Here is a 26,525-nt window from a genome sequence, read left to right as displayed (position 1 = left end):
AGCTCCTGCCTTCAGGACAGAGACTAGTCCTTGGGAGGAAGCCACTAACTGTGCAAGTTCTCTCTGCGACTGCAGCCAACATGGCCTGCCTCTAACACCCAGGATGACTGTCCATCCCCACTGAGACTTCCTTCTTCACCCTTCCACTGAAGCCAAGATTTTAAAGGTCTTGGGTTGACAATGAAGGCCTGTTCTCAGCCCACTCTAGGACCAGAGTGAGTACTCCTGAAGACAGATTCTTTGCTGTAGTTTACAGTTTTCGATAAACCAAGAATCAGAAAACAATGCCAGTGTGGTGTGTCTCTGGGTGAGAAGAAAGCAGCTCATTTGTCACCCAATCTGTCTCATCCCTGGAATCGTATCCAGTGATATATCTTCCTCATCCCTGGAAGGACCCTATTATTCCAGGCCAGATGGGGCCTCTCTGCCCTGGACCCACACAGTCAGGAAGGGATGTGCCACATGGCCATTTCTGGGGCTGTTGCTGCAGTTCCCTCTGAATGTGGCTCCAGGAAAGAACACGACCACGTTGGGTTTCCCTATTGGCCCCTCCTACCCACTCTTTCCCAGCCTGACTTCTGTGGGATCCAGGAGGGGAAGGAGCCATGACACCCTCAAGTACAAGCTCTCCTCTTCCTTGTGGAAGAAGGCAAGTCCTTCCTCACGAGTCCCCTCTTCTCATTCCCGTGTACACCTGAGAACATGAATAAACAGATCAGTATGCCGCTCCATCTAGGTTTGTCCACAAATAGCAGAAACTCAACTCTAGCTAACTTTATTGTTGGCCCCAGATCAGGTCTTCCAAAGGGCTTCCACCAGTCACTTCAGAGTCTCCTGCAGTCACCATCAAGCAGACTTCTTCACTGGGAGACCTTGTCATCACTCCAACTCTTGACATCTGGTACCATCCTCTCCTGTCACCTGGGCTCCAAAGGCCTCAAACAGGAAGTCAAAGCATAGCTACCAGCTTGAAGGTGCCCTCAGGCTTGGCAGGAACCACGTGGACAAAAGTCTTGTAGAGCACAGCCCCCTCGGGCAGCCTGGTGACCAGATCCACGGCCTCCGAGTTGCTGGGACTGGGCACGTAGACCTCCTTAGTGTAGCGGACTACCCCCTCCTCCAGGGCATACAGGCATTTGTTCTTTCCCAGCCCCACCTGCAACACACAGAGCAGTCAGCTGGACAGCCAGGGGGGCGCATCCCGGGGCTCTAGGATAGACTCTTCACAAAGATTCAGGCCCTGGGGCCAAAAGGGAGGGCTCAGAAAGCTCCAGCTAAGGCTCCCTTTCCCTCTGAGTTTGGTAATGATTCCCTGACAAAGGTGGGAAAAGAAAACAGCCAATCCTAGTGGTTATTCAGTCCCTAAGGGTAATGCCTGGACTTCTATCTGTACAGGTGGCCAGAAGCCACACTGGACAGATGCCCAAACCAGGCCCAGGAATAGGTCTAATCACTGCTCCTGGGAGCCTGCTTCTGGGAGGCTTAACATAACACTAGTTTGATGCAACATTTTCATCTATATGGTGAAGTTTAGGCTCAAAGCTATATAAATAATGCATATGCTAATTAAACAAAAGTAATGATAAAAGCTGATACTGCGTCATACTTACTGTGTGTAAGCACTATTCCAAGCACTATTATACACATTAACTCACTTAATTCTCACCTTGTGAAGTAGGTACTATGTCTAAACCTGATTTTCAGGTGAGAAATATGAGTGAAAAGATTAAAATAAACTGTTTATTAAATATATACATATTATTAACTATACATATCTTAGCTTTTTTCATTTATCGAACTTGAGATTAGATGTGTGGCAAGTTTTATCCAGGCAGTCCTGCATTATTCAGTATCTCTCAAATTAAAAGAACAGACTCTGGTTCAAATCCCAGAACTACTACTTACTACTGTGTGATCTGAGCAAGTTAATTTACTTCACTGTGTCTCACTTTTTTCAACTGCAAAATATGGATAAATATTAACTACTTCATAGGGTCATCTTGAGAATTAAATTAATAATCAGAAAGAGCTTAAAATACTGCCCAGGTAAAAACATATTAGTTTTTATTACTGTTGTCATTATTTTAGTAGAACTAAAATGAACATCGCCACATACTGAATGTCTCGAGTTCTTAAAAAAAAAGTTACTACACATACAGTCAATTCACATACAAATTAGCATTTTTGAAATAATTATAGGTTACTATCAGTCTTCCTGTGTCTACTCAAATTGCCAAAAAAGAGGTAAGAAGGGAGGAGGAAATAGATTACAGAGGAAACTAAACTAACATTTTAAACAATGTAAAGAATAGAGCATAGATCTGTGTTAAAGAACTTTCCTACCTCAGCAAGTGATACTAACTTGCTGATGCTGAAATTCCTGCCTGGTATGGACCTAATTTCTGGCCCATATACTGAATCCTATTTTATTAAATTCAGGTTATCTTTCGGGCACCTAATAACAACTTTATGCAAAGGAGGAATTCTTAAAAATAAGAAAAAATGAATGAACTGAAATTAGTTTCTCAAGATTAAAAAAACACCTTCAATCACTAGAAATCTCCTCTTCCAAGAAATGGGGGTTAGGCAAAAAAGTGACCTGTGAGTCAACAGACCTGGTTCAAATCCCACCTCTGTCACTACCCTACCACCCCCTTTCTAAATTTTTGGCATCCCACCTATAAAATACAGATGATTCCTACCTACCGTCAGGATGGGCGTAAAGATGAAATAAGATAATGCAGGACCAGGAATCAGCATAATGCTTGGCATTTGGTATGCACCCAACAGATGCGACTGTTATAATTACTGTGCTCAGGAGCACGGAGAGGTGAAGAAAAAGTGGGGGTGGAGGGAAGCACAAAGCAACTTACATGGGCACCTGGGTGCCAGCGGAAGTGGCGCTGAGTCGCAAGGATGTTGCCAGCATGAACATAGTGACCTAGAAGAGAAGTCCACAAGTGCGTTGCCTCTGGGTGCCAACAATGAGGCAGACAGCAAGCTGCTAAAAAAACACAGTAGCCCCCACTTTTCCTGGCCCAAATGCTGCATACCAACCTCTAGACCCAGCCCTGGAAAGGACCGACTCCCAGAGGGTCTGACACAAGCAGCCCGCAACCCCTCCCTGGGAACCTCCACTCTAGTCACACGGCCAAGGTTCCCACCCATTTGCTCTTCCTCAGCCCCTCCACCTTGCTTCAGGTCTTATCTGCTTCTTTAATTTGGAACTACATGTTCTGGTAAGCAACATGGAGAGTACAGGGCCAGGCACTTGTGTGGTTTGCCTGCTCTTCAGAGGAACATCAGGGCAGCAAGGGAGGTTGCTAAGTGGGAAGGGGAAGGCAGGCCCCACCCTTACCCTCCATTTTCCTGATGCCAAAGCGTTTGCCTGGAGACTTGCCACCGAGGTTCTTGGAGCTGCCACCTGTCTTCTTGGATGCATATCTGACAGCAAGAGCTGCAGCCTGAGGAGGGCTCAGCAGGGCTATAACTGCACAGAGAACAGAAATGCTGCTCAAACAGAGAGGCTTCCCAGGAGATTCTCGTTCTTTGCCTCAGTGGGCCATTTGCTAAGCTGAGAGGCGGCAGGGGGCATTTTCAGGGGAAGTGAAGATGTGTGAGCAGAAATGCCACTGGACTGTGTGGGGCTTCAGGCAATGTCTGAAGTCCTTGTATTGCCCACAGTGTAAGCGCTACATGAGTTGTGTGTGTGGCCTAGGGTTTGGGGGAGGGAGTAAAATATTAATGGAAAAAAAAAATACTGTGTGTCCTGGGTTTTGACACATGCAGTCCTACTGAGGAGAAACAAAACCACAGAAACAGAAGCCAGCAAGAGGACACCACAGAGCTCCCTGTTTCAGTCTCACTCACCATTACGCCCTCAAGATTCCATGCACTGTGGAGGGGCCAGACCACAGAGCCCAACAAAAGAACACCCAGAGAGAGGCTCCTGCTTTGACCTCACCCACCACTTTCTTAGCCATCCACCCATCCATACCACACCAGATACTTGTAAACAAAAAGGGCAGCCTCTCTGAGGGTGGCTCCCACAGGCTCCTGTGCAGTTCAGAAGGCTGGTCCCTTTGTTTGGCAAGCCTATTAAGCATAGGGAAGACTGACTGATAACCATGCCCTTGTTAATCTGACCTCTCCATACTCATTCCAACGTGCTCAATGGTATTTATTTTAAAAAGGAAAGTGAACTAAAATTCATGCTGACCAGGATGGAAACCCTGTGCTAGGGACAAGCCCTTGCCAGGACAAGCCCAGGATTGGTAATCCTTGCATTCAGGTCTTCAGATACAGCTGTGTTAATCAGGGTCATGCGAGAGTCTTTAGAGAAGCCCTGTGTGACCCTGGAGCCTGTCGGTTCATAGTTTCTAAAACCTAGGTTTCTTAAGTTTTAATTAGAACAGAGACTAGCTGGGGCAAAAGACCAGAGATAAAGACTTAGAGCGACATCATATTAAACGCCCAGCATCAGGACCTACCTACCTTTAAACACCTATACATCTGTTCACTCGCTAAAGTTAAGAAACTGGATTTTGGCTTTACCTACCTTATCTCATTCACAAATCTTTCCCCTTCACCCTATACCCCATCCTCCTCAAAGAAAATGATGCTATCACCTACACAGCTGGTCAGGCAGAAGTCAAAGAGTCATTGTAGATTCCTTCCCTTCACTAACCTCAGGTACGGAGGGAGTCCATCAGCAAGCTCTGGATTCTATCTCCAAAACAGATCTCAAACTCACCCATTTCCCTCCCAGTTCACTGACACCAACATCCTGACTAAACCATCTTTCATCAGGTCTGCTGTTACTGTTTCCCATCTGGCTTCCTCATTTCTATTCCTACTCCTTTTAAGCTCGTAGAGGAGCAAGAGCTTCCTTCTCAAAATGGAAAATTGGGTCAAATCATTCTCTAGCCCCTCACTCTCTTGCAAAACTAGGCTTCCTACCATCCTTAAGGTCTTAACTTGTATGTTACCTCCTCAGAGGGCTTCCCTGACTACCCAACCTAAAAGAAAAGACACAAATTTTCCCCTCTAGGTCACAGCACCTGTAATGATTCACAGTTTTATTTATGTGCTTATTTACTGGCTTATCTATTACAAGTAACTCTCCTGGGGCTAGAGACTGACTTCATCTTCTCTACTGAGAGCTTCAACACCTATCAGCGTCCGGCACAAATGCAGACCTCAGTCTACTGAACGAATGGATTAACTTTTTGAGCGCCTATGTACCAACGATAGCAACCTATTTTTGTAGATGAAGGGATCCAAAGAAACCCAGAAGAGGCGACAAATAACAGCAAGGGAAACTGTAAGAGCAAGCGAGTCCAGGTAAGGTCACGTGCTCCACGCCCCAGATGTCACGTGATCAACGACTGCCCCGCACATTTCCCCCAGTCTCCTTCTTCCCCCAGGCTCCTCCACGGGGTACTGCTTCCACCCTCAGGCTCCCTGCAAGGTATCCACTGCACTTCTACCCCTCTCCCCGCAACGGCCACGGCGTCCGATTACCAGCAGTCCGGGTCCTCCACGCCAGCACCGCCAACGCCATGTTTTACGTACTCCCGCTTCCGGTGTTAGAGTTGTGCTTCCGCTACCGGGAGATCTATTTCCGGGTCCTGCGTGGCAGACGAAAGAGTGGCGCGACAAGCTACTGGTGAGCGCTCCCGGGCTGGGCTGCGGGTGGGCCGACCGTGCAGGACCTGCTTCCTGAGCTAGGGTCGGCCGGGGCTTGGTGGCCGCGGCCTTTGCCGCCGCGTGTGGACGAGCTGTCCGCCCTGTGCCTGCGGGAGAGACGTGGAGCGAGCTCAGCAGGGGCCTGCTTATCCGATACCCGCATTTTGCCAGAGTTACCGAGGCTGACGCCTCAGACGGTAAAGAAACTGCCCGTAATGCAGGAGAACCGACTTCGATCCCTGGGTTCGGAAGAGCCCCTGGAGAAGGGAATGGCACCCACTCTATTATTCTTGCCTGTAGAAGTACATGGACAGAGGAGCCTAGCAGACTACAGTTCATGGGGTCGCAAAGAGTCAGAAACGACTGACTGAGTGACTAACACTTTAACCGAGGCCTGAGCAGGGATGGGGGGCCCCTCCCTAGTTGTTCAGCTTTACAGAGCACTTCCTGCGTGCCAGATACAGTACTAAGCACTAATTACTTAAAAAAATTTTTTTTAACTTCTCACATCGTTGTAAAGTAGGTAATGTGACTATCCCCGTTTTACTGAAAAAGCATGGCCGGGACAGGTTACATGGCTCATCCTGCAGTGTTAGTGAGTATGTTCAGATTGTCTTGCGCACCACCCATTAATTGCGACCCTAGATATTTCTTAGAAGTGAAAGCATCCCCACAAAAACTAGGAGGTGAATGTTCATGGCAGCATTCGCAATGGTCAAAAGTGGAATCAAACAATGTCCACCAAATGAATGGATAGACAAAATGTGGCACATCAATGGAGTGAAGTGTTACTCAGCTATAAGCAATGAAGTCCTGACACATGCTACAACATAAATGAACCTTGAAAACATGCTAAGAAGCCAGTCACCAGAGTTCACATACTTAGGACTCCATTTCTGTGAACTATCTAGAATACGTAGTAGATTTGTAGAGACAGGAGTAGGTTTATGGTTGCCAGGGACTCGAGGGAAGGGGAAACGGACTGACTGCCTAATGGCTATGGGATTTCTCTTTGAGGTGATGAAAGTGTTCTGGAATTAGATAGTAGTGATGGTGATACAACCTTGCAAATATACTGAAAACTGCTGAATTGTGTACATGTTAAAAGGACAGAATTTTGTGGTATGTGAGTGATATCTGTTAAAAAAAGAATGACTCTTGAAATCTCCATTTTACATGCAGAGATCAGTAAAGAGGTGGTATTGGGTCTTGTTCCTACCTCATTAACGTTTTTTAATAGTAACCTCCACTTTGTTTATACCTCACAGGGATGTGAGGAGGGTTCCTGTTAGACTACAGACATAGCTGTTCTGAGTTCCAGATTGATCGTATAGGACCATGTCCTGTTTCTCTGTTTCTTCATTTCTCTGTATATCATTTTATTTCCGTAACGCTTGGCCATAGAACACAACAGCTGGACTGAATTCAGTGCTACAGTCTGCGTCTCATCTCTGTCTTCATTGCAGGGGATTACCCTGACTGCACGGACTGATGGCTGTAAACAAGTCCTCACTCTCACTGGATTCCAGTTACAGTGACTCTGAGGAGCTGCCAACATTTGCCTTTCTGAAGAATAAACCATCTTCAATAAAGAGGAGGCAGCCTCAGGAGGATGAGAAGATTGTAGTGGTTGACATCTCAGACTCTGAGGCCTCCTGTCCATCACCAAAATTGAAAGATCCACCACCCATTCCAGAGGCCGCTGAAACTGTCATACAAACAGAGCCAGTCAGTGTGCTAAGCAGTGGAAGTGAGAATGAGGAGGAATTTATGCCCCTGGCTAAGAGGCTTATTTGTAAGTTTTTGACTCACAAACAGCAGAGCCCTGAAAAATCCAGCTCCCCATTTGAAAGAGTTTGGGATCATCAAAAAGCATCACATGACTGGCAAAAACAGCCATTTACAAAGATCCGTGATGTTCCCCTCTGTGGTACCTCAGAGAGGCATGCATCAAATAACAAGGACCCTGTGGTAGACAGTCCATGCCATCAGCTGCCAGCCTACCAGACTACCTGCTCTGTCCAGAGCAACAGCTTGACAATAACCAAAACAAATGCTGAGGTGCCCCTGCCTCAGAAGAGACGCAAGTATAGTCAGAAGGTCCAGAAGAGCAGCACACAGGGATGCCAGCAGTGGGGACGAGCAAGCCAGAAGGAGAGCACCCAGAGGCAGCAGGAAGGGAAGAAGAAGGCAGCTCTGGTGAACAGGCTGAAAGCTCAGAGGCCAGAGGAGTGCTTAAAGCACATCGTTGTGCTGCTGGATCCAGGTCCTACAGGAATCTTTCCTTCTCTTCTGCTGGGTAAACTGCTTTCTGGGTCCCGCTGACAGTCCCTTTCCCGTCTGTTGCAGTGCTCTTACAGATGGAAGGTGGGGGTCAGCTCCTCGGAGCCCTGCAGTCCATGGATTGCTCCTGTGTGATTGAGGCGCAGGCTGTGCCTTGCAGCCTCACGTGGAGGAGAAAGGCTGGGCCCTCTGAGGTAGGGGTTTTCTGACTGCTCTCTCTCCTTCTCAGAGTTACAGGATAAGTATGCTTTTATTCTAAAGACTATATCTCAGTCAAGGCCCCAGCTGGAAAGCAGATGGCACACTCAGTATAAATTTGAGGAGGGTTTAATAAAGGGCTGTCTTTCAAGGTGTGGACAGGGTGCAAGGAAACTACAGGGGAAGCACTGCGCCTCATATAATAACAGCTTTTACTCGGTTTCGCCATCTGGGGTGGTGCTGCCATTTCAGATTGGTTAATACTGCACTGTAGGATGGTGGGCTGTTACGGGACCTTGGCTTTGTTTGATTATACCTTAGTGTGGTGAAAGAGAGGTGCTCTCACAGACTGAAGTTTCCTTGGTGATTCTTATCTTTGTCACACAAAACCTATTCCTTTCCAAGAGCCACTCAGCTCATACTTCGCATTTACCCTCAAAGCCCAAATTACATATTTGTCCCTGATTCTTCAGAAGAGTTTCCTACCCTCCATCCCCCACTTCAAAATGCATAGAATATTGGCAGTTACTTCTCAGCCTATTTCATATTCACTACTTCCAAAGTGTAGTACACCAGGGTTGAACCATTGAGGACTGGGAGGGACAGAATCATGGGTTACTATTTCTTGCCACCATGATTTCACTCCAGAAGAAAAAGGATACTGCAAAATGGACTAGGCCAATGGGGATGAAGTCATTCACCCAGAAGGCCTGGGTTTCTCTCCGGTGCTGAGCACCTGCTGACCTGCCTCCCTCTTTGGGGTTCTGTGTCCTTTAACAGGATGGCGAGGAGGGCTGGGTGGAAGAGCCCATGGTTCTGGTGCTGCTCCTGGCAGAGGTGTTTATGTCCATGATCTACCACTTCAAGCAGGTGGGTACAGCCAGAGGGGTGGGTGCTGAGGCCAGGCAGAGGGCTGGCTCTAGGGAGCAGGCATTCATGCTGTTTCTGCCCCTCCATGCAGGGAAGTCTGGGCAGCACTGAGGAAGGGAAGAAAACACTTGAGAGCTTTGTGACTGACATCACAGCAAGGACAGCTGGGAAAGATCTGTCACTGGTGATTGTGGATCCAGAGAAGTGCTTCAGGTTTGGATTTGTCCTCAAGACTTAGTATTAAAGGGGGAAGCTCTTGGGCCAACAGGGGTGGATTTATTCATCCCAGATCTGGGTCTCTCTGCAAAACAGCATCCCTACTAGCCCTTTGTGACTCTCTGGTCCAGCCTTCTCACACCTCTTCTGCCTGAGCTCAGCCTGGAGCTGCTGCACTTTTGATTTCCTCCCCTGCTCCAGTGCTCCAAATCCTCTAAGAAGGAAACAGAGGGCGGCAAATAGAGAACAGGCCAAGGAAAAGAAGAAGCAGCAGAAACAACCAGAGGCCAACACAGGGGCCATGGTGACCAGGGTAGATGTGGAAGAGGTAAGAACTTCTGTTGCCTGAATCAGCGTGGGCGCCCACTCTCATCTAACCTGAGTTGCTAAAGAGTAAAATGCCTGCTGGACACTGCTTTCTGTCCTGGCACTAGGTGGGAAAGAAGGGCCAAACAGGAAGCCAAGGGACTGGGGTATAGCTGCAGTGAACAGTGAGAGAATAGTTTCAAACTGGTCTCTCCATACTCTTCCAGTCCATCGTGCTTTGGGGTTTCTAGGCACTGGTAGATCTGCAGCTGCACACAGAAGCCCAGGCTCGAATTGTGCAGAGCTGGAAAGAGCTGGCTGACTTGGCATGCGCGTTCACAAAGGCTGTGGCTGAAGCGCCCTTCAAGTGAGTGCCCCTGTCAAGTCCTGGCTCGGTTGCTGGGCCTTGTCCTTTACAATGATTCTGGTACCCAGAGAAGATGTCTCCTTCCCCTAACTCTGCTGCTAGTCTGTTGTTGCTCAAGCTTGAGGCAGATGCAGCTGACTTAACCCTGGGGATTCTTGGAAGGAGGCTTCAAGCACGGTCCCTTTAAAATGTTCTCCTTTTGCTTATATGTGTTGGGATCACCTGGTGGCTCAGATGGTAAAGAATCTGCCTGTAGTGTGGGAGACCTGGGTTGGGAAGATCCCCTGGAGAAGGGAATGGCAATCCACTCCAGTATTCTTGCCTGGAGAATTCCACGGACAGAGGTACAGTTCATGGGGCTGCAAAAGAGTCGAACACAACTGAACAACTAACACTTGAGCTTATGTGTAAGTTTATGTTCTGCAGATTCGTACTGGGTTATCAGTGGGCCAAGTTACCAGGGTTCATTTTGCAGATCAGGTCACAATCAAACAGGCTTTTGTAAAACAATTTTTTAGCCTACTTAGCTCAAGGGCTGTTCATAGTCAGAACTTAAAATTAATGAGACCTGAGAGACAATGGAGTCCTTCATTTTATACCTGAGGGAACTGAGGCCTGAAGAGACCAACTTGTCAAAGTTATGAGCAAATTAGAAGAACCAGAACTAAACTGCCTGATACCCAGTCCCCTGTGCCTACGCCTGTGCACACTGTCTCCCCAAATGGAGCCCAACCTCAATGTAAGCAAGAATCTGGTACCTTTCTGGTAACTTCTTTTTTAATGAAAAGGATTAAATGTTGTTTTTAAGGGAATCTAGTTAGTTTTTAAGCAACTAGCATTGCTTGGGTGGAACATTGTATACACCTCTTCCAAGGTCAGTGCAAGGTTTTTAAGTTCCTAGTTAAAGGGACAAGTGCAGCAGAGAAATGCACAACTTTTAGCTCCTCAACTGTGTTGTCTGCAGGAAGCTCCGAGATCAAACTAGTTTCTCCTTCTGCCTGGAGAGTGACTGGGCTGGAGGGGCCAAGGTGGACCGCTCTGGCAGGGGGCTTGCACTGGTCTGGAGGAGACAGATTCAGCAGCTGAACCGGGTCAGTCTGGAGATGGCCAGTGCCATTGTGGACGCCTATCCGTCCCCACAGCTCCTGATCCAGGTATGCCATTCCAGGGGTCACTGTCCAGTGTGCTGTGGCCTTGGTGGACTCCCGGTTTCCATGGACAGCACTGGTGAGGGCCCAGGAGTGCCTTGTGAGTCAACAGTGTGGGTCTGAGATCAGAGTCAACACTGACCAGGGAAGGAGGACAGATTCTCATCCTCCAACACAAGCTTCCCATCCCTACTCATAGACGAAGAATGGCTGTGGGTGGAGTGGTATTAACAGGTCATTTACTACTTTCAGGCTTATAAGCGGTGTCTTTCTGAGCAAGAACGCCAGAATTTGCTCGCAGACTTACAGGTGCGCCGTGGGGAAGGCGTGACAGCCACCTTGCGCCGTGTTGGACCAGAGCTGTCCAGGCGTATCTACCTTCAGATGACAGCTTTGCAGCCAGATCTCTCCTTAGACAGTGCAGACTGAAGCCAGCCCTCAGGATGAGCTGCAGCACGACTACAGCATAGCAGTCAGGAGCACCTCCTGCGGCACAAGCCTGGGTCCTGCCCACTGCAGGCTTTCCTTGGTGTTGCTATTTGTGATGGTGTCTCTACCTGCCCACCTGGGGTGGAGGCCGAGATGCCTTCCTCTCCTAGCAGGTCGACTGCCATGTATGAACCGCCCCTGTGCTTGCCCCTGCCAGCCCTCAAAAATACAAAGAACAAAGACAGACCACTCAGACATGTATTTAATAATTGTAGAAGTCCAAAAGTACCCCAGCATCAAATCTCCAGGCCACAAGTGAGCTGTCCTCAGCTGGTGGCCTGACGAGGCTGGATGTGCTCTTGCCTTCCCCCCACCCACCGGAGCTCCCTCAGCCAGCCAAGGAATGGGGATCCAGTCACTATGCCGACTTCTGTATTCTCTTACTCATTTTATGTCCTGTGTTTAATTTTAATAAAGCATTTGTAACCATTGGTTCTGGAGCTTAGAGGAAAAATTAAGGACTGTGTAGTGATTCTGAATAAGGTGTGGGCCTATGCAGCAGTTCTCCCTGAGGGAGAAAAGAATAAGTCTTTTCTTCCATTATCAGGACAGTCACAAGTGCTGTCCGTGGGCCACTAGTGCTGACAAGCTGGACCCCACTGTCTCTGAACATGACAGGTTCTCAGTCTCCCTGGGGAAAGGCAGGGAGCTTTCAATCACGAGTATTCTGTGAATGAGCACCATGACGGCCATTTCTGATGTAGTGAAAAGAGGTAAAGGAGGCCACAGAGCAAGAAAATGCTGACTCTGGCAGATAAAGGGAGTGGACAGCGCTGTCCTTATTCATGCTAGTCGTTAATATACCACTTTTTTAAACTCCATGATGTCTAGGATCAGTTCTAAACATCAAGTCTCTTATGAAGCTTCGTTTTCAGGTTGCCCATGTGGTATTCAGTCACACCAATTATGTCAGAGCTGTCACAGACAATGTGGCTTTGCAAGGATCCACCTTGTTTATTGGCAGTCAAGGGATTAATGGTCTCAAACTGATGCCAGGAGCCTGGACTGTGCCCATTTTATAGAAGCCACATAAGTTGTGGCAGGACTCTGCAAGAGTTGCCCAAGACCCTTGCGGCTATGAGATTTCTATTTATAGGTCATAAATCTGTTTCCCATGAGAGACTCTATACTCCAGCCAAGAGACACCCAATTCTGGTGTAAGTTTTGTTTACTCAGGACATTATAAAGAAGGTAAATTGATGGAACAAGAAAGATACCAGGGTGGGAATCCAGTTCTGCCCCAAACTAGCTGGAAGACCATAGGCAAGTCATGGAAAGCCTCAGTCTCCCTGTCTACAAGTGTTACATTGGACTGGATGATCTGGAAGTCCTGTCACAGCCCAAGATTTTGTATGGCTGTTAAAATACCAATGTCTGAGATCCTTAAAAAATAGGTATGCCCCTCCCCCCCAATTTAGATGAGATTTGCCAAGTATGGTGTTTCCCTAGTCCCCAATAACACACTGCCTCCTGATCTGCCCTGGCTCCCCAGGGAGGAATGAAAGAAAGGGTCTGTGACATACAAAAGTATAAATGTAGTGACAGCTGACCTTTAGTAGAAACGCGTCTTGCCTTTACACAGCTTTGTATAACAACTAGAAAAGGCTCTCTCCTTACCCCAAGCCTATTCTCTTAAGCATGCAGGTAACTGTCCCCACCTCCTATTTCTCCTTATTCCACCAGGGAACCCTGACTGAGGAACAAGTCTTACAAAGAGGAGGTCTCAGGTACCAAATGGTAGCCATTTGATGATGGCAGGTAGGTCTGACACTAAAAAGAAGTTGTGTCCAGCAGAACCCAATTCCATAGGAATCCAAGCTCCAAGGCTGGGAGGCAGCAGGTGTTGAGGACAAGCTCACTGTTGAGAATCGGTCTGCAGGACCCACTGGAGGATGTCATGGCTGCGCAGGCCCCGGACGGCATTGTCGTAGATGGTGTTCACACTGGTGCAGAGGGGCTGCTGCTGCAGCTCGGTCACCCGACAAGCAACCAGCCCACCGGCCACACACAACAGCAGCAGCAGCAGCAGCTTCAGCACGGCCCAGGATCGAGTGTGTTTCCGGGGTGGTGGCTTACGGGGGCGAGAGCTGGACTTAGATTCTGGAGGGACAGAGTCATAGTAGACAGAGTTCAGGCAGTTTAAGGAGAGGCACGCTATAGTCAGTGCTAGTCTCCTCCATGCACATCCACTCACACCCCTCTGCTCTGATGAAAACTCCCCAGGTCTTTAGGAGAACACAATTACAAGAAGACTTGAGCTCTTAAAAACTTTGCTATGCAGAGATTGAAACATGAACTTTGTCCCTTGGATCTCAGAGACTAGACTGCAAACGGATTCATTCTGGATGTCTCATGTAGCATACAGTCCTCAGGGTCCTAAGTTCTCCTCCAGAACATGCCAATGATCCAGGCCCCTAGGGCCAAGGGCAGGGCTTTATCAGGAGGTGTCATGCATGGATAGAATGCTGCCCATTTGGGGAAACAGGTTCAAAATTTATAAATACTTCTAATATATAAAATAGCCTGACACATATTGGCAACAGTGATGAATGCTGGAAATGGGATTACAGGTGATTGCCATTTTCCGATATATACAGAAATTCTCTGCAATGAATATATTTAAAATTAGGGGGGAAAACTGATTTTGAGATTTTCAGGTAAATTTTTAAAAAACCTGTCTGAACACCCATATGCCAAGAACTACATGATCCGGTCAGAGGTTTTTTTCAATCCTATCACAACCCTGTAGGGAGGTATGATCCTCATTTACATGAGGGAACACAACGGCAGTGAGGTTGGGTGGCCTGCTCAAGGCCAGTGCGGGGCAAGCAGGGACGGGCACAGGCCTCCCCTCCCCACAGAGCTTCCCTGTTCAGGTGCCTTCCCCTTAGGGGCCCCTTTTGGCCCAGAAGATACAGTCCTCACTTACACATGGAGCCACGCTGCTACACAAATCCAGCAGGGCATACTCAGGCAAAACGCTAATGTGTTTTTACATGACATGGCTTCCTGAATGCAGGCCACAGAATTCTTCTGGTGCTCACTATAGAGTGATCTGGTCCAACTTGGAAAGAAAATCACAGGCCATGCTGGCACCACTGAGACAGCACCACACACTCAGGAGCCCAGTCCACTTGCTGGATGATGAAAGGGTCTTCTAAGAGTAATGTGACCATACGCAATCTTCACCTTTCTGAGTGATTTTAGAATCTAACCTTTACAAAAAGTGCAACTCTCTGTTCTGGAAATGTTCTCAGCCACATCTGATCCAAACACGTGACACTGGGAAAACAAGCCAGTCAGGGCACAAGGAGGGTTCCCATTCCCTGTAAGTGGGTCCTCCAAGTTACTCCCAGACTTTAGAGTATTTTGTACCTGACAAGGTCTGTAAGCTTGTTCGCTCGCTCACTCAGCTATGCCTAGAAATCTAAGCCATCTTCTCACCACACCCGTCCTGGAACCCTGCAACTGACAGAAAAACCTACTCGGGGCCTGATTTGTTTCCTTCTTAGGTTTCTTCTCCTGCTCCCGCTTGGCTGCTTTGAGGGCGTCATACTCCTTTCTCCGGCGCTCCTTCTCTTCTGCCTTCTCCCGCTTCCGCAGTTCCCGCTCTTGAGCCTCCTTAGCTCGCTGCTTGGCCTCCCACTTCTTCTCAGCCTCTACAAGAAAGTATACCCCAAAGTGGCTTCTCTCAAACCTCCAGTATCCCAAGTAATTCATATGGATTCGGCTCCCTTCCCCTAATGTGGTGGATCACATGTCTTTCTGTTCACTGGGAAGTAAGCCCTCTCTAAAATACAATAAGCTGCTCTTAGGGTTTGCCCAATGGATTCTTATTAAGGGGTTCCTAGCCACAAGCAGCAGAAAGAGTAGGGTGATATAGCAAGAGGGGCATAAGAAAGGTATGGGTGATGAGTCTGGTGCTCCTTTAGAACTGTGAGACAGCCATTCACAGCCTTGCACAACTCAACTATGAGCAGAGGAAAGAAGGGAGGTGTTGATTCTATGGGACTCCCATCTTTCCAAGCTTTGGAAAGAAATGTGGCATGGCAGGGCAGGATGAAAAAGTGAGCATTCAGGTTCAGAGTTCGAAAGGTTGGAAATGTTTTCCTGAAAATTAAAACTAGTAGCTTGTCAGAGGGTACTCTAGACTTCAACTCAGGAGTCTATGTAACATTCATATTTATCCCACAGCTCAAGTATGTTTACATACGACACCCACCTTACAAATAATTGGTTTCTAAAAATGCATTTCCAAATAAGTTATCTGACAGACTGAAGTACGTTCTTCCACAGCCAGAATGCCACAGGTGGTGGTTAAATGTCCTGTTAGTGCTCAAAAGGCCATTTGAACTGTCATGTATCTGAATGGCGGTAGTGTTAGCACTGTAGCTTCCCACTGCTTTTCTACGTGTAAACAAACTCCAAGTTCCAGATGGGCACCAAGAATGCTAAGAACACACTCTGCCCAGCCTTAGGAGAACATGTGCCATTCAGAGGCAAAAGCAGCAGCAGTCACAGTGAACACAGGCCGCACAGTAGCCATGCAGGTACACGGGACTGTCACAGCGCGGGGCTTCTGATCTCAGGGCCCGCCTGCAGTCAGCACTACACATGTCCCTCTAGCCATGGGAGTCCTCCAGTAAGGGGGCTCAGGAGTCAGCCATCGACAGGGCATGTGTGTGTGCCGGGGCTTGTTCTAAGTGCTTGGAGACAGCAGTGAAGAAAAGTCAGGCTCTAGTGCCTAAGTCATCTGCTTTCTAGAGAAGGAGACAAACAATGAACAAGTGAACAAACAGTAAAAAAAGATAGTGATGTGTGCCATAAAGGAAATAATCAAGGATGTGATAGAGTGTGGCAGGTGGGCTGGCAATTCTAGTTTGAGTGGCTCTGAAAGGGTTATGGTTAACCTAAGGCAACATCTGAGCAGAGATAGGGACCATATGAAGCCAGTAGACAGCCACATAAAGATCTGAGGGAAAAGGAAATCAAGCAATGCCCCTAAGATGATACTGTACTCGGTGTGTTTTGCAACAAGAGAGGCTTGTGTGGCTGAGGGTAACTGTACTCTCTCCCTGGCACGTGGAATGAGGACAGAGAAGCAAGTAGGCCGGGCCATGGCAGGCCTTGTCAGCCATGTTACTGAGTTTGAATTTCATTCGGAGTTCAAATGGAAGCCATGAGAGGGTTTAGCCGAATAGTAGCAGAATTGATTTATGTTTTAAAAAGATCTCCCTGGCTGCTGTGTGGAAAGGGCACAAGTATGAGCCAGGGCATGGTGCTAGGAGGTACTGTGGCAGTCTACCGGAAGGAGACTTGACTAGCACTGGAGGTTCCACAGCTCACAGACTGGACATGGGACTAACAGAAGAAAGCAATCATGGACACTTTCCCAATTTCAGGCTTGAATAAGGATGGTGATTTCCCATTATGGGGGAACAGTAGGAGGTACTAAAGGGGATCTGGTTTCAGTTCAGTTCAGTTCAGTCGATCAGTTGTGTCCAATCTGGGGTTGCTAAGAGTCGAACACGACTGAGTGACTTCACTTTCACTTTTCACTTTCATGCATTGGAGAAGGAAATGGCAGCCCACTCCAGTGTTCTTGCCTGGAGAATCCCAGGGACGGGGGAGCCTGGTGGGCTGCCGTCTATGGGGTCTCACAGAGTTGGACACGACTGAAGCGACTTAGCAGCAGCAGCAGCAGCAATTTGAGATAACTTACTAACCGTCTAAGCAGACAGAAAGACAAGCAGTTGAATATGACTGTGGGTCTCAGTCGAGAAGCTGGGACTGGAGAGATGCTGCCATCTACCACCACACTATTCCCTACTGCCCTGCAGGGCTCCTTTCCTGGATCCTAGCTCCTTAAGCATGAGAACCAGCTGGCTGGGATAAGGACCAGGAAGATGGCTAGAGGAGGGGTGGCGACCTACCTCGGTCTATTTCCAGTCGCCGCTGCCTCTCCCGCTCCTGATCCGCCTGCACGGCCTTCATGTGCTGTAGCACCTGCAAAGGGAGAGGAGGGTGCTGAACCACTCTGGGTAACTGTCTTCACGTGGGGAATCTCAGAAGAGACTGCCCTTTTCAGCAGCCCAGATCACCAGAGCCCAGGAAGCAGGGCAGCTAACGGAGTGAATCCTACCCCGTGTCCTCACTGCACCAGCCTCAGTCAGAGAAGAGACATGAGCCCAGTTCACTCGAGCTCATGAAAAAAGTTTGTGAAATACAATAGCAATTGGAATCTGTAAAAAAAGTTCTGCCATTTACAATCACTTCTTACAATTCTCCCAGCAGCTTTTGTGTTGTGCAGGGACAGCACTTTCACTAAGACATCTTCCTGTCTGACCCCTCCTTTGGCCGCCTCAGGTTTCCCTCCTCCCACTTATGGGGAGTTTTCTTCCCCATCTCAGTCCTAGACTGTAAATGGGTATGGACTGTTGTCCTTAGCTCTGCAGGTAAGCACAGAGCTTAGCTAATTACAGGCAGAGGTATGATGAACAACTGACTGGATGCCTAAGCAACCGACTGGATGCCTATTGTAAAGGTAGGGAAGAAAGCCAAGCTCTGATGTCATGCGGCTAGAAAGTAGCACAGCAGAGTGCAGGTCTCCTGAGTTCCTAGGCCTAGGCCAGAGCTTGTCCCTCTTACTTCCAGTGCACAGAGGCAGGAGAGTTCTCAGAGAAAGGCATTATATGTGCTCATTAAACACTGTTGCTTTTTTTACCTTATCTTCTTGACTGCATTAATAAGAGAAGAAAATCTAAGGCACTCTAATTTAAGACAGCAAATTGTCTCAACTGTCTGTTTCATGAATACACTAGATTATTCACTACTGAATACTAGATATGTATTCAAATGTTAACATCTTTCTTCATGGAAACTTCAGACATGGCTACATCTATCGTAAGAGGGTCTCACGGGCAGGCCTGCAAAAGCCGCTCCCTCCAAGAACCTGGCTTAAAGCCACAGGAACCCTGTCCTGAGTAACCCAGGACCAGCATCAACAGTGCACTGTCTGACCCCTCTCCAGAACAGTCACACTTACTTAAAAATGGCTGCTCAGCAAGGGGCTACAGGATCTGGAGGAAGGTCAAGCGTGATGGGGAGAGGTGTGGCCCAAGTCCCTGTCTCACTCTGAACTCTGAATTTTATATGAGCACCAACCATGCAGTTGGTTTTAGTTGGGTAAAAGCTGGCTAAGTAAGCAACTGGAATGTTTAAGAGCTGCCCCTTTTAGCTTGGCTATAATACATGAGGAGTTAAGTTATCTGACCACACAGCCTGTTCAGAAATGGGAGAGGCTCCTCTGGAGCCTCTGGAGGGTAGATTTTGTCTACCTATCCTAGTCCACAGCAGGTAGTAAGCAGTTGATGATTTCTACTGAACTAACAAATTATGTTTAAAAGGTGCTTTACTATGAACCAAACAGATCAGTTACTATGTAGCCACAGGGTCAGAGCTGGCAAGAAACTCTTGAAGACAAGTAACCTCCTTCTGGTTCGCCTACACCACTCCTGTACGTGCCTAAAGGTGTGGACAGGAGACAGCTCTGGGCAGTGGGGCCAGGAACATGGCTTCTCACCACATCCACAATGCACCGTGCTCCCAGAAGCTCTGTCTGGTGAATATCTGTGAATACTAAAGACCTTTACACTCAATAAGAATTATTTTTGTAGGTAAAAAACTAGAATATCAGCATCTTCTGTGGTTTAATATATTATTAGGTGAATGAATAAATGGATAAATCAAAGATGTTGCACATTCAGAGTTTCTCATATCAGAGATACAAAAGTAATACCTACTTCCCAAGGTTATGAGGATTAGGAGATGAAACATGCAAAGAAATCAAAGATGTTGTGCATTCAGAGTTTCTCATGTAAGAGACACAAAAGGAATACCTACTACCCAGGGTTATGAGGATTACAAGATGAAACACGGAAAGTACGTAAGACAAAAGAATAGTCAATGGTGGCCATTGTTAGTCTTCAGAACAGACATCACCCTTAAAGCACAGTTTCCAGAACAGGACTTCACTCATCACGTGTACTGTCCCCATTGAGGGCAAACTGTTGCCTCGGCTTCTTGGATGCACTGATGTTGCACTTGGTTTCTTGTAACAATGGGTGATATAGACTATCTAAGAAGTCCTGAGCTAATGGTAAGAAAAGAAAGGCCATTACTCCTGAGATTCATACAGAGAACCCATCATACACACATTTCACTTACATTAATCTAGCATTTAAAGTTAAATCCTCTTTTGTTCACAACACCCCCTAAACATATAGCCAAGTCATCTGGTGCTCAACTGAAGCAGCAGCAACCTGTTCTAAAGCTGCAGGGAAAAAATGACTATAGCTAGAATTGTTGAGAGGTGGGTACAGTGCTGTTCTTAAGAAGCAATGTAAAGCACCTTCAAGGTTATTGGAAATGTTCGCCTTCCAGGCTGCCAGTTAGTTCCTTTCTCCTATGTCAGATGACTCAATTGAAATCAAATGCCAAGTCTGCCCAAGATGTGTCTGTTTCCAGCTATAAACTTACAAATATTAACAACATCTTTATTATCAAAATTCCTACATAACTTTACTCAGAAAGGCCACAGTCCCTAACCTTTTTGTTCCATATGAACAGCTATCAACAGTACAGTGTTGGGTCATGCCAGGTCCTGGTTTCTAAGAACAGAAGCATGGCAGCAGAGCAGAAGAGAACACTGTTCTGGGCTTACAGAGTGAAAAGAGAAACAAAGGTGCCTTTGCCTGATAGACTCATAGTAGACCTACTTTAGAGACGTTTGTGTTTTAAAAACACAGCTACAGGTGCCCTGGCAGAGAAAAACAAGAGGCAAACCCCAGGGGAATGTGTGAAGGAGCCGCTGGGGAGCTCCTGCTTACCTTGTTGGCACACTGTTTACACTGCTTTTCATCCAAGCAGTCCCCTGCCACCTTGGCCAGGACAGGATCCAGCGGGTTATCCTTCAGGTCCAGCCACTTCAGGCTCTAAAGAGATGGGGCAGAGTGGCTGGTAAGCCCAAGCACACATGAAGAGTCCCTCAAAGTAGAACAAAATGAGCAGGAAGAAAGCCCTCTGTGTTCCACTTACAGGGAAAGCCACCTGAGGCTGTGGCAACAAAGTGGTGTGCCTGTCGGCCTCTCTCAAAGCCACACTCCCTCAGTTGCCAAGCGCTCTGCCACACCTGGCTATGAAACACGGGCTCAGCAATTGTTACCTTGAGCTGAGCAAAGCTGACCGGCAGGGTGACCAGCCTATTGTTGAGGAGGTCCAGGTGCTGGAGGTTGACCAGGCGGCCAAAGTCCGCTGGCAGCTGCCGCAGTTTGTTCTTACTCAGGTCCAGCTTCACCAGATGTGTGAGGCCACAGAAATCCGACTAGGACAGAAAAGAGAGAACACCTGGGCCTTGGGCTCACACACTGACTTAACAGTCCGGGAGCCCCCAAGTCAGAGGCACCTATGCACAAAGCCCAACTCTATCTTGTACCAGCTATTCCAGCTTGAATGAAAATGGAGATAGCAAGCATCGCTGCTGGTGGTAAGCAGTGAGACAGGTGCAAAAAGGCTGAGCTGGAAGTAGCCACTAAGCATGGGTTCCTTCACCCCCAGTTCTCTGACCTGTCATCAACAGCACATTGTATTCAACTCTCACAGAAGCTGCCCAAACATGGTGTGACCATCCAATTTTCTGAAAAGATCAAGCGCTCCTTGTGTGCATGTGTGCAGCTGCATCCGACTCTTTGCTACCCCGTGGACTGTAGTCCACCAAGCTCCTCTGTCCACTGAATTCTCCAGGCAAGAATCCTGGAGTAGGTCTATTTCCTACTCTAGGGCATCTTCCCTACCCAGGGATCAAACCTGCATCTCCTGCATTGGCAGCTGGATTCCTAACCACTGTGCCACCTGGAAAGCCCCTGTTCTGTGTGTACCCAGTTTTATTCTTCATTGTTCTTTGCAGCACCTAGCACATTACTGAGTACACATGCTCAAGGAGTATTCTTTGAATGACTAAATAAACAGGCTGGGGCCCATCCTACTCATATCCTGGCTCTTTAGCACAGTTCAAAACATCCCTCTTGTCATTAAGCCTTTGCTCGGCACCCATCTGAAGTGATGGTCCAACCTCAGTTAATGATGCACCATTTGCGTTCTCTGGGAACCCGTAAATGCCAGTGGATCTACACTTCAGGGAAACGCATGACAACTGAAAAATTCAGACTGAAAAATGCACTTGGTGGTACCAAGTGACAATCTGACAAAGTTGCAGCAGGCTGCAAGGAATTGCTGCCCTTCTTTAACTAGATATAAAATACCCCTGAAGAAGTGGAATCTCAGATGCTTTTTTCCAGTGTTAGAAACAAATCTTGATGAGCTGCAGGAAGATGCTATAGATGATAAGTGAGGCCCAGGAGAATACTGAGATGGAAATGGACTAATGATCCAATGAAGAAACTGCCAACTTCTGAGACTTGATCCCTGAGCCAGAGCCAGAAGAGTAGGGCAAGGAGGGACAAAGCCAGAATAATGGGCAGAAAAGGCAACAATGACAACAAATTTAGGCCTGACAGTGAAGGAGCACCGTCATGGGGGAGAGGCCAACCAGAACCCAGGGGAGGCTGAGCAGGCCTGAATGATTCACAAGTGGAGCAAAAGGAGACCTGGGAGAAGTTGTACAAGCAGAGTCACAAGTATCAGGTTGGATGTGCTAAACAAAACTGTATTTCGAGTATTGGGAGGATAATGATATGATAGTTCTACAAAAGCACACTCTCTCCTGTTCCACACTGAAACATGCACAAGGAGACCAATCCGAAAAGCTTTCTCTCTGGAATGCAAAGAAATTTACAGAAGAGCCTGTAGCCTCCTCTGCTGCAACAAGGAGGTAAACTGTTTTTCGAAGGAATAAAATAAGGCTGAAAAAAAGATGAACCCAATAAACAATTCAGCCAATATCCTGTTGACTTTAGTTTTCAGTGGCCTGCTTCTCCCACTGTTCTTAAAGAATGAGGTGTCTACTTTGCTTCCCTTCCCACTGAGACAAACCACCCCACTCTACCTGCAACACACTCCCACTTAGTGGTAGCCTGCCTGCAGGCCTATCCTGAAATTATATTTTATGACATGACCCCCCCAGACAGGAAGGAGAAGCATCAGGGTTCTCAAAGAAATCATGCTTGCTTGCCAGCCTTACCGGTAGAGTTGTCAGTTTATTGCAGGACAGATCCAGTACGGTGGCCTTTGGGAGGGCAGCCTAGGAGGGGAATGAGAACAAAATGTCAGATCAACACATGGAACAATTCAGCGACATCTGCTAATGAAGCGTTTTCCAGAGAAAGTTCCCACAACTAGAAAAGGCCTTGTAAAAAAAAATACCAAAGTACAATGTTCCTGGAGACACGAAAGGAAGCCTAAGCCAGTCAACCATGACCTAGAGAAGAATGTAAAGAGAAAGGATGTGGCTGTGAAACATCCAAGAAAAAAAACAGGTTCTTAGAAGTTCTCCATAGCACTTTTAATATTCTCTCTAGCACCGTCCTTATTAGGTTTCAGGAAAGAGACTCTGTCTCATATAGTTTTGTGATTTCCATATTCTCCAGTTCAGAACCTTCCAGGCACTCAACATACCCTTGTGACTAAATGAATGAGTGAATGCAGAGTGAAAACAAGGCTCTCCTAGCCCAGCTATTTTCCCATGGGGTTCAGGCTGGAAAGACTCGGCAAAAACTGACCCTTCTGTCTCTGAGGGGTGGTGCTGCACTAACCAGATTCCTGGGGTAAATGATTTGGGACATCAGTCCTAAGGCCAGGCTGAAACATGGGGAAGAAGGCAAATATTCAGTTAAGGACGTGGGGCCAACATGCACTTTCCAAATGTTAGAAAGTCCCAAGAAGGAGGTTTGACCACCTAAAACGTTTGAGATATAACAGTGGAAAGAACACCTCAGTAATAGCTACATGCATCAGTATTTGCTACCTCCCAAGTATTTTACATTACAATCTTATTTAATTCTCCCAACAATCCTATGAGATGGGAACAATTATCACCATTTTATAAATGAGGAAATTTAGGCTTAAAGGTTAACTAGCTTGCCAAGGGCACTCAGCTATTATGCAATGAAGCTGATATACGAACTAGGAATCCCATTCTAACCTCCATATTACACAGCCAAGGTGGAGGGAAAACTGGGCCCAGTGCCAAAGGTAAATGTAATTCATTAAAGGCAGTGAGGAAAGGGTATGTCATCCAAAGTGAGGCTACGGTAGGGGATGTGGGTAGGGAACCAGGTAAGCATAGCCGGGATATACCATCCAACTCCACTTTGGCAACAAACTTGTTTTGTAATGTCCCAGGGGCCTCAGGCTTGTTTCCCAGTTGGGGATGTGGGAGTAGGTGGGTGGAGGGGTGGGCCACAGAGGCGCATATTCCTGCCAGTTTCAGAGTTGGGAAAACTTTGCCAACCAAGCAGTGAGACTTCACTCTCTTCAAGGAAGGACGCCTCAGGGCTGGGGCAGCAAGCTGGGATTGCTGACTTCCTAGACAAGTCAGCTTCTGGGCCACACCCAGGAGTACCCGGAGGCCTACTCGGACCGAGTCATTCATTCATTTGTTCATTCATTCTCCGAATACATCCAGCAAACGCTCCAACAGCTCCGACTTTGGGTCGTGCACGGAGCTGAACGCTGTGAAAGCCTCAGAAATGGGGGGGGGGGGGGGGGGCGGCGCGGGGGGGACAAGATTCACTCCTCACCCTTAAAAAGTCCATAGCCAAACAAGCAGCTCCTTCCATCTCCTGGAATTGCGCCCAAGTGACACGTGTACATCCCAGGAAGAAACTGGAGCCGGACGCGGCCTCCCCGGGGACTTAGTCCCACTCCCCCCACCTGTTTTAAGCCATGGAAACTGAGGCATGGGAAAGGAGGTGACCTAGGCAGCAGGGGTCAGCGCCAGTCGCGGGTGGGCGCCTGGGCCTTGCGGGACTGTACTGACCAGCTCCTTGACCGGGACCTCATTCAGGTCGCTGAGGCTCAGGTCCAGCTCGTTGCCGTCCAGCTTGTCGCGGAGGTTCCCGCCCTTGCTACCGGCCTTGGTCATGGTGACGCCGGCTAAACGGGACCCAGCTGCGGGGTACTGACGGGCAAGGGAAGCGCTGAGAAGCCGCTCGTCAGCTCACAGGACTCGCACCCAACCGACAACACCTGCGTCCTCCGCCACTGCAGGTGCGAGACCGCCGCCTCCCCTCCGCCTGCTGGCCGCACTCTAAGCCCCGCGCCCTGCTCCCACCGGTGCCACCGCGACGACGACCACTTCCGTGTCCACGTCACCTTCCGCGGCCACTGAGACGGGCTGGGCCAGAGGGGTCTGAGCGCGTGAGGGAGCGCCCTCTGGCGCCCAGGATGGCGCCCCGCTGTCGCCGCCAGCGCCCGTGGCGGGGTGCGGAGCGGAGGAGCCGGGGGGCGGGGGCGGAGGAGCCGGGGGTGCGGCTCGGAGGAGTGGGGCAGGGAGGCGGGGAATCGGGTTCAGGCTTTAAGTTCCGCTGCCTGTTGAAGTAGCCACGTTCCCTGGTGCCCGGAGGGTGGGCTCCCAGGCAGTCGTCGCTAGTACTGTCAGGAGGCGAACAGACTGGGGGCCAGAAGACCTTTCAGTTCAGTTCAGTCGCTCAGTCGTGTCCGACTCTTTGCGACCCCATGAATCGCAGCACGCCAGGCCTCCCTGTCCATCACCAACTCCCAGAGTTCACGCAAATTCACGTCCATCGAGTCGGTGATGCCATCCAGCCATCCCCTCCTCTGTCGTCCCCTTCTCCTCCTGCCCCCAATCCCTCCCAGCATCAGTCTTTTCCAATCAGTTAACTCTTTGCATGAGGTGGCCAAAGTACTGGCGTTTCAGCTTCAGCATCATTCCTTCCAAAGAACACCCAGGGCTGATCTCCTCTTGAATGGACAGGTTGGATCTCCTTGCAGTCCAAGGGACTCTCAAGAGACTTCTCCTTGGCTCCATCCAAAATTGACCTCATCAAATCTCCCCCATTCTCTTGGATTAGGAGCAGAAACTGAGTGTTCTTCAAAATTGCTCTTTGTCCTTTATTTAACAATCCCCAAACTATGATCATCCAGAAAACTTTGCCTCTCTCATCTCCTCGCTGCCCCAAGCCCCTGTCCAGGCTACCATCAACTTGAGCCTGGATTACTACTTTGAATCTCTCTCCCTTCCATCCACCCCCAACCCAGCTGCCCAGATGATCTTTCTAAAAATTTAGCCAAGTCTCTCCTTTGCTTAAAACCCTTCAGATAGCTACGTGTAGGATATGGGCCTCGCTCATTTCTGCATTGAGTCCTGCGTGCTCCTGCAGCCTCCTGACCAGCCCTGGCCCCTGCCTGGGATGCTGTGGAGGCCTCCAATAGATGGTCTCCACACATTTCCCTCTCCTGAAATGGCCATGCCTTCCCCACCACCTTCTCTGCCTAGTTAATTCCTAGTCCTTCAGGAAACTTCCCTGAGGTTTATGAGTCCTTAAGCAATCACCATTAATGTACGGATACATGAGAATTGTGCATAATAATGGTCCCTGGCTGATAGGACTGAAGGAGTAAAGCACATACGACAGTGTCTGGCACTTAGTAAGTACCCAACAAATACTAGCTATCACTCATAATCCACCTTGTGTTACACTTTCCTTTGTGTCTCTTTCCTCCACGCTGGCTTGTGATGGATGGCAGGGATTTCGTTTTTGTATCCCTCCCCAGAATCTGATTCAAGGTAATTGCTGATTCAGGGGTCTGTTGAATGAATGAATGAGTCACTTTACCCACTGCAAATCTCAGTTTGCTTATCTTTGAAATGGACATATTAAAATTTCTTTCAGAGGGGAACTGTGAAGACTGAATGAAGTCAGCGCTGTGGCCTACTCATTTAACAATCATGTGTGCGCCTCTTCTCATCCCCCACAAGGCAC

At 48.2% G+C, this 26,525-nt stretch overlaps 3 protein-coding genes across 4 annotated transcripts; 1 reads left to right on the top strand and 2 right to left on the bottom strand.

Moving 5' to 3' along the window:
• Nucleotides 1-759: 759 nt before the first annotated feature.
• MRPL27 (mitochondrial ribosomal protein L27) lies at nucleotides 760-5,618 on the bottom strand. Its single transcript, XM_027518629.1, has 4 exons — nucleotides 5,524-5,618; nucleotides 3,359-3,490; nucleotides 2,874-2,941; nucleotides 760-1,156 (listed from the first exon to the last, which is right to left on the bottom strand). The coding sequence occupies exons 1-4, from the start codon at nucleotides 5,561-5,563 to the stop codon at nucleotides 950-952; spliced, it is 447 nt and encodes a 148-aa protein (XP_027374430.1). The 5' UTR covers nucleotides 5,564-5,618; the 3' UTR covers nucleotides 760-949.
• Nucleotides 5,510-11,996, top strand: EME1 (essential meiotic structure-specific endonuclease 1). Of its 2 annotated transcripts, XM_027518625.1 has the most exons (9): nucleotides 5,510-5,668; nucleotides 7,155-7,954; nucleotides 8,038-8,165; nucleotides 8,950-9,039; nucleotides 9,131-9,252; nucleotides 9,457-9,583; nucleotides 9,813-9,928; nucleotides 10,893-11,082; nucleotides 11,329-11,996. In XM_027518625.1, exons 2-9 carry the CDS (start codon nucleotides 7,180-7,182, stop codon nucleotides 11,503-11,505), a joined length of 1,725 nt encoding a protein of 574 aa, XP_027374426.1. In that variant the 5' UTR covers nucleotides 5,510-5,668; nucleotides 7,155-7,179; the 3' UTR covers nucleotides 11,506-11,996. The 2 variants fall into 2 exon arrangements, with proteins under 2 accessions (XP_027374426.1, XP_027374428.1); XM_027518627.1 differs by lacking the exon at nucleotides 5,510-5,668 and having other exon boundaries at nucleotides 7,132-7,954.
• LRRC59 (leucine rich repeat containing 59) lies at nucleotides 11,750-24,895 on the bottom strand. Its single transcript, XM_027518628.1, has 7 exons — nucleotides 24,560-24,895; nucleotides 22,763-22,822; nucleotides 20,789-20,947; nucleotides 20,454-20,558; nucleotides 17,499-17,571; nucleotides 15,051-15,224; nucleotides 11,750-13,665 (listed from the first exon to the last, which is right to left on the bottom strand). The coding sequence occupies exons 1-7, from the start codon at nucleotides 24,662-24,664 to the stop codon at nucleotides 13,421-13,423; spliced, it is 921 nt and encodes a 306-aa protein (XP_027374429.1). The 5' UTR covers nucleotides 24,665-24,895; the 3' UTR covers nucleotides 11,750-13,420.
• Between the last annotated feature and the right edge of the window lie 1,630 nt (nucleotides 24,896-26,525).

This window comes from Bos indicus x Bos taurus, chromosome 19 (genome assembly GCF_003369695.1).
Source record: "Bos indicus x Bos taurus breed Angus x Brahman F1 hybrid chromosome 19, Bos_hybrid_MaternalHap_v2.0, whole genome shotgun sequence".
Lineage (NCBI taxonomy): Eukaryota > Metazoa > Chordata > Mammalia > Artiodactyla > Bovidae > Bos > Bos indicus x Bos taurus.
Note: the sequence above shows the minus strand (reverse complement) of the source record. Positions and strands in the feature narration are given on the sequence as shown.

Coding starts and splice junctions, on each gene's coding strand:
- MRPL27 (XM_027518629.1), bottom strand. CDS start 5,563: ATGGCGTTGGCGGTGCTGGCGTGGAGGACCCGGACTGCTG. Junction 2,942..3,358: donor TGGCATCAGGAAAATGGAGG/GTAAGGGTGGGG, acceptor CTTCTCTTCTAG/GTCACTATGTTCATGCTGGC. Junction 1,157..2,873: donor GCTGGCACCCAGGTGCCCAT/GTAAGTTGCTTT, acceptor TGTGTGTTGCAG/GTGGGGCTGGGAAAGAACAA.
- LRRC59 (XM_027518628.1), bottom strand. CDS start 24,664: ATGACCAAGGCCGGTAGCAAGGGCGGGAACCTCCGCGACAAGCTGGAC. Junction 22,823..24,559: donor AGGTCCCGGTCAAGGAGCTG/GTCAGTACAGTC, acceptor TTCCCCTCCTAG/GCTGCCCTCCCAAAGGCCAC. Junction 17,572..20,453: donor GTAAACAGTGTGCCAACAAG/GTAAGCAGGAGC, acceptor CTCCCTTTGCAG/GTGCTACAGCACATGAAGGC.
- EME1 (XM_027518625.1), top strand. CDS start 7,180: ATGGCTGTAAACAAGTCCTCACTCTCACTGGATTCCAGTTACAGTGAC. Junction 9,584..9,812: donor CCAGGGTAGATGTGGAAGAG/GTAAGAACTTCT, acceptor TGGGGTTTCTAG/GCACTGGTAGATCTGCAGCT. Junction 11,083..11,328: donor CCCCACAGCTCCTGATCCAG/GTATGCCATTCC, acceptor TACTACTTTCAG/GCTTATAAGCGGTGTCTTTC.